The 7,328-nt window shown below is 26.0% G+C and overlaps 1 protein-coding gene across 2 annotated transcripts in view; it reads left to right on the top strand.

The window, feature by feature from the left end:
• Nucleotides 1-1,330: 1,330 nt before the first annotated feature.
• LOC108688687 (osmotic avoidance abnormal protein 3-like) overlaps nt 1,331-7,328 on the top strand; it is a 12,616-nt gene continuing 6,618 nt past the window's right edge. Inside the window, exons 1-3 of one of the 2 annotated variants that reach the window (XM_018195028.1) lie at nt 1,331-1,446; nt 4,967-5,042; nt 5,157-5,228. In XM_018195028.1, the coding sequence (XP_018050517.1) occupies nt 5,157-5,228 (72 nt within the window). In that variant the 5' untranslated portion in view covers nt 1,331-1,446; nt 4,967-5,042. The remainder of the gene's footprint in view (nt 1,447-4,966; nt 5,043-5,156; nt 5,229-7,328) is intronic. The other variant, XM_018195029.1, reaches the window with a different exon arrangement.

Here is a 7,328-nt window from a genome sequence, read left to right as displayed (position 1 = left end):
TGTTAATGATCAGTTATTATATCTTTTATTATAAATTAAAGACGCAATATATAAGATAATAAAGCTTCAAAGAAATAAATTATAAAATTAATAAATATGAGCCAATATTAGTTGATTCAAGATAATAGTGTGTGACAATTATATAGGTATATATATTAATGATAATAATGAATGATAAACGTTTTGGCCCCAATTTGAGCCATCTTCAGTAAAGCTGTAAAGTAAAAAGTAATATTTTACAATAATAATAATTAGTGAGTATTACAATATAATAAGTATAATTGAAATGCTTAGTAAAACAACGGAACTATGTCATATTGATTTAAATATGTATATTAAGATTATTAAAATCAGTGTGAAATCAGCTCTAATATGCATAATTATCAAAATCTTTCTTACAATCTTTAAAAATTTAAGTGAAGAATATAATCATCTGTCAAATAATTTATTTTATTAAAAAAATATAACTTTATTTTGCGATCTAAGTATACATAGCTATTATTAAAAAAGAAAGTAAACAAAAGAGTTTTTTTATTTTATTATTAATCAATATTTTTTAATTATAGCATTTACCTTATATCTTATGCTATTGCATTAATACTATATTTGCTGATCGTCTACTATAAATGGAATGGAAATCAGGACCTTAAAATCAGAATTGTCTGCCGCCGTAAATATAGGTGAACCTACTTATCGACTATCTCGACGATAATCTCGACAGCAGATAAAATAACCTACAATGGATTTATTGGATTTCTATATTTGCAGCTGTAGATTTTAAGATCTCAGAAAACAATTTAACACGATATTATCAATACTTTTAAGTTGTTCTTAATACTTATCAATGACAATATATGTAACAATGAATTCAAAAAATGTTATCTACAAATATATTCCATTAATTTTTTCTATTTTTTAAAAATTAAATTTTATTGTATATCGCCGCTGATACAAGCTTCTAACAATATTTTGTTCGATCTGGACGAAGCTATATATTTCTTTTATGTTTCTCATACATAACATTTTTCTTTCCTCTCCTTTTTTTTCTATACCCTCTCCTATATTTTTCAATATCTATCAATATTTATCATACCTATCAATTATATTTTCAGTACCTATAAAAAGGAAAAATATGACATATAATACGATTAAAGTAAACTAATTTTATGAACAGGTTTGAACTGCAGCGGCTATTAACCAATCAATCAAAGCGACCATAGAAATACGCGCTGCTGCAACGATTCGAATTCAATACAAGCCATGAAGGAGGCGTCGCGGCGTCGCGACGTTGCGACATGCGCGACATCATCAGTCTAAACGTGCTCGTCGATCCATACGCATTGTCGTATGCCGTTTCAAGTCCGCTTCGATTCGAATTTGTGACGAATAGTCATGTCTCTTCGTTTTCCAATATAAAAATTAAGAGAGGACACGTTCAACGACGGTGTAAGTGACAATAAACTACGAAAGATCAATATTTAAATATTGTTTTTGATTTATAAAACACAGAATGTATTTTGCAAAATATAGGACATTTTTATAGATTGAGTTTTTGATAAATTCGTGTAGGATCTAAGTTTTATAGAATGCCATAATTTTTGTTAGTTTTTATGTTAATAAATGACGGATTTAATTTCAGGATTATAGATAGATTCAGGATTAATAATAAAATTTTATTTATATTAAGTCACAATGTGAAATATGTCTGACAAAGACCTCATAACTGTTTTGAACCGATTTGATTCTTATTGAAATATATTATTAAACACAAAAAACTAAAAGACACATTTTGTTATATCGGTTTAATTTGAGATTTGAAGCACTTTATGCACCTTGAACTTTATGCATGACCTACAATGACAACAATAGTAGTGGAATGAAGCTGTAAGAAATTGACTAATCACAGTCGAATGTGAGAAGAATAGTTGACTGTGATTGGTCAATTTCTTACTCTTATGCGTGGTCTACAACTAGTACCAGTAATGGATGAGACTGTAAGAGTAAGAAATTGACCAATTACAGTTGATTATTCTTCTCACATTGCCATTGTAAATCGCATTATAAAATGTTAATGTTTATTTGTTTGTATTTGATTTCTTTATGTACTTTGTAGCTACGTATTAAAATTTTTCAAAAATCTAATATTTTAATAATATTTTCATTCCCAAGGGGGTACTAGCTGAAATATTTCACAGATTATATGATTTCATATGATTTCATCTGACAATTACAAATAATTTTGTTTACTACATATGAAATTATTTGATAAAATATACGAATTTATTTAATATTATGTAATGATTTATCATGATTGCATATGTAATTTGGATTATACATAGAGATTTCATATGAATTTTATAATGATTTCGAGGACTTTGTCCCACGATTAAGTGATTACCCTTTCATCCTCAAGCTTTGAAAATTTTTATCGCCCCTTAAATCTCCAATATAAAAAAATTTGTGTTCCTAAAATTTTTGTATTAAACAATACAATAATAAAAAGAAATTAAATCAGTCCTGGAAGTTGTCTGGTCTCTGTTATAAAATAGAAAGTATTTTAATTTTATAATAAAAAAACAAAATGTATTATTCGTTTTCCTTTTTACTTAAAATTCTCTTTTGTTAGTCTGGATTAAGGGATAAAAAAGAATCTATTGAAATCTTTACAAAAAAAAATAAGAAAAAATGTTTAATAGCAGAAATTAATAAAATAGAAATTAATTTAGAATTTTAAAAAAAGATTTATTTCTTAAGATATTTATTTGATAATTAAACAGCTCTAAAATAGTGGCATGCAGTTAAATTTCTTCTAGAGGAAAATTGATTATGTAAATTAATTATTGAATCAATCTCAATTTTATACATATATCATATAACATTTATAATATAAGAGAGAGTACAATAATTGTCTGTAATTAATTCACAAAATTAATCCATAAACTACTCATATGAATACTATACTTTTTCGGTAACTTTTTATTTCAAGCGAATAGTAGCAATATTGTGTAACGAATAACTAGGTCAAACTTTAAGCTTTATTCGGTCAAGCGATCGTGACGTATCTACCCTTTATGACCTCAATTTATCTAAGTAATGCAATCATAAAAAAAGTAAAAAAACATTTATACATATTCTTTATTCCATGAAGTTGTACCGTTTTTAATGTATCTCAAAATATATTTGCAAGTCCAGTTAGATGTGTTGTTAAAGAATTTAAAATTTTTTAATTCTTTATGTAATAACATTACTAAAATTATAAAAATTTAAAAAATCATTATTTATGTTTAACCTTTCATATTGTAAAAGTTTACAAATTATCAGATAGAATTCTGAATTCATGATATATGAATATACGAAATGATGCAATTTTTACGAAAAAGCATTTGTAATGTGTATAACGCGAAATATCATAATGAATAGACAATTAGACTTATTATTGTAAGCATATTATTGTAGACATATTACTGGCATATTACTGTGACTATAAGTCTAATCAATGGAAATCATCAATTATAGTATGACATTTAGTGTATAAAACGTAAATTATTATAAAATATTTATTCATCAAAAGAGAATATTATTTCAAAGTCTTGTTATTGGATATTCTTTTATGTTAGTCGACCTTTATGAATTAACCTTGAATCTAAGGTTAAATCTGACTGCGATAGGTCATCGCGTTTTTATTCGCAGTAAATGGCTTGTATAATACGTAATTGTACTTACATATGTATTCAGACAAGTATCAAAATGTATTAAAAGATTTTAACTCTTAATATGCATGATCGTTTTGTCACCTTTACTACTATACATAATAGGTCTTTTGTATCTTAAATAAATTTTTATCGCTTTCAATACATCATCATTTCATCACAAATAAAAATTATTAAGTGATTCATACGAATATTTTGACATTTTTAAAAGATATTTGTAAAGTTATATATTTATAAATAATTGTGTATAAATGTTGTAATTAATTGTAATTGGCAAAATGGGAAAACTGCACTTTTTTGTATGCAAATATAAAACTATAAAAGTACAAATACAAAAATGTTTAAAGAAAAAGTATAGACCAAATCTTAAAGTAAATATTCTAAATCAATAAAGAAAATTGTTTAAGTATCAACTACTCCAAAGTTCAGTTATCGAATAACTTAAAAAAACGATATTTTTTTATATTGAGAAAATTACTAAAAAACTAAGAAAATTACAACTGAGAATACGATAATATAATTTTTAAATTTTTCTTTTAATACTTTTAAATTTTATATTTTTATATATATTTTTTTTAATATTATTTATGATATTCAACGCAAATTATTTAATTTTTATTTTTTTAAATAAATCGAAACATTTTTGCAGTGTAAACGAGAATTAATTAAAAAAAAAAAATAAAAACTTTTAGTTGTAGAAAAAATTATACTCTACACACGATGAGTTTTTCGTATTTCCGAAACGTTCTTCTTGGAAGAAATGCAGGAATGCGAACTGGCAACACACAAAATTAGTTTTCTAGAAGCCAAAGTTTTTTTAGGAAAAGAATACAGATCATTATTTAGTCACGTGTTTCTAATACTTCAAGAAAAAAAAACTGAAGACTCGAATAATCCAATCGCATATATTAATATAAAATTATTTTGCTGATTCCAATATCCCACGATGGGGAGAAGATAATGCTATCGCCTAGGACTTTACCCTCAATATTAAAATTATGAAAACTTTCGTTCCCACTAAAATATATGGAATTTATACCAGAATTGCTATCCAAACAGCACATCATGTCCATTGGACATCTTTTAGATCGTTATTAGGTTAAAATTTTTCAAAGAGATAGTACAATGTGGATGTTATACGTGTAGTGTATTAACAAATTACTTCCTCAGTAATAACATAAACTGGTATATTTAAAAAATTTTTTTTGCAATAATGTTTTAATAAACAACGGCTAAAATCTTTAAATATTATTCAGGATTATGACCTCGATAACATACATCAAGATCATTAGAGGCTGATCCTCTCATCAACATCAAAGATTTTATAGCAAAGTAATTATTTTTTGCATTAATTACTTTTACTTTATACATTAAAAATAAATTAATCAATACTTCGTTACAATTATAATAGATATTAAATTAAAAACAATTTTCTTTTATTTCCAGATGTCCGAATCCGTAAAAGTAGCGATAAGATGTCGGCCCATGTCCAACAAGGAATTGCAGCAAGGATGTCAGGTATGTAAACAAAAAATTATCTTTTTAAAAAAGATACACACACTCTCCGAAAAATGTGATATTTAAAAATCAGCGCTAATTTGTAATCAATAAAGATATATAGTTATTACTTGCCTATATTAGGGATGTGCTGGATTCTGACAGTAATTTTATCGGATAGCCGGATATCGAATAAACATACTCTTGCCGGATACCAGATAATCCAATCGGATGCTATTTTTGCCTGATAAACCGAATATTATCCAGCAGAAAATGTGGCATTGATTAATTTCGAATAGTCAAAATAAGAAAATTAACTTAAATTGAATTTGTAGAAAATAGATCAAAAATTGCATTTTATTCGTTATAACATCATATGGCAATTGCGTGTAATACAAACGGTACTACATTTATAGACTGTTTATCGATGGTGAATGGAATATGTGCCAAATCGATAGTCCGGTCAAGTTACTCTAACATCTTTCCTGTAAACGACGACATAGCCTCTTTCCTAGTATGTACATATATACCTGCACACGTACATGCATACTGTCACACTTTTCTGCTTTTAGTAATGTTGCGACTCACGCGATCAGCAGCACTTTGCCATGCACGTTTCGAATTTAGAAAACCGTGTAATTCGCACAGAATTTTAATGTCTTTTTGTACTATGATAATTTCGTAAATGTACAGTATTTTAAAAATTACAGTTTTCATAATTTCTTAATATCTTTGACTACAAAATTTTTTAAAATTATTTTCCAACTATTATATGTATGTATTTCAAATTTAAAGGATGTCTTATAACAATACTGAATTAACTTACTGGATTAAACATTTTTAACAATATATTTTGTGTACTTCAGAGTTATGAGAAGCCATGTAATTTAAATTTCATCTTTCTATGATAATTCTTAATAGCATAAATTTCATCTTTGACTAATTATTTATTGAAAACTAAGTATGCAAATAAGAAAAATGAAAATAAATTTTTATTGTAATTTCCTATGAATTACTAATTAGACTACGTAAGTATAAAGATTTTCTAGATTTTGCAAAAAAAAATCATGATTTTATGTGAATTACTTTCGTTTTATAATATATTATGCTTTATAAGGGGATGCTGACATAGTGGCTAAACTCCGACGACATCGTTATTTTATCGATTAAATGTGACATATGCACATACGATTAACTATACAAACAATACGATTTATGAGTCATCGACACATTATTATATACAGATACATATTATATTACATCATTATGACATGCGCACAATTTGTGAAAAGAAATAATTTTTTAAATTAGGCTTCTAAACTTAAGTCTAATAATAATTCACTATTACTCATTTATTCATTTGACTCTGCTTTTACTTTGCGCATATGCATGTATAATACTTCCACAAAATAAATGTTTTGGTAAATTAACAGTTTTAATCATTGTATTGGAATAAAAATCGGTAAGAAAATCTATAATTTCTTTATTTTTTTTCCTATTTTTGTTACATCTATTTTTGTTAAATCAAAAATCAAATATATTAGCACATGTATTTTAATCGTGAAAAAGGAATTTTAATTTGTAAAATCAATACGAAGTATATCTCAAATAACAAAATGGTACTTTTTATAAAACCGACAACTTCAAGATTTTTTTCACTATTTGATTTGTGGCTAAATATTTTCTAAATAAAAAAAAGTTCAGATTTTAATGGAACTACTTTGTCCAAACAAACAGAAAATGGAAAATAACTGTGTGCTCGTGCATATAGTGTTCTCGTTGAATAATTTATGCAATGACATACGTAATCCATACGTAATTCACTTACAGTATTATACTTACAACTTCTACACTTTTACTACATATGTATATCAATGAAACGACATTCCAGCGAAAGAAATTATTACTATTATTACTATTATTGTGCATCTAATATTTTTATTAACGATCGAAATATTATACTCTATATTTAGTGTTCAATGTCAATTTTTGTTAATATAATTGGGTTGGACGGCCGGATACGCACTTATTATTTAAATTTTTATCACGTGACATACATTAGATGCTAGGCCGTCTATTCGCGTTTATTCACTTAATGTGAATGCGCGTATATACATACAC

The sequence above is a fragment of the Atta colombica genome, unplaced genomic scaffold, assembly GCF_001594045.1.
Source record: "Atta colombica isolate Treedump-2 unplaced genomic scaffold, Acol1.0 scaffold238, whole genome shotgun sequence".
Taxonomy (NCBI): Eukaryota; Metazoa; Arthropoda; class Insecta; order Hymenoptera; family Formicidae; genus Atta; species Atta colombica.
The sequence above is the reverse complement of the archived record's forward strand: the minus strand, read 5'-3'. Positions and strand labels throughout refer to the sequence as shown.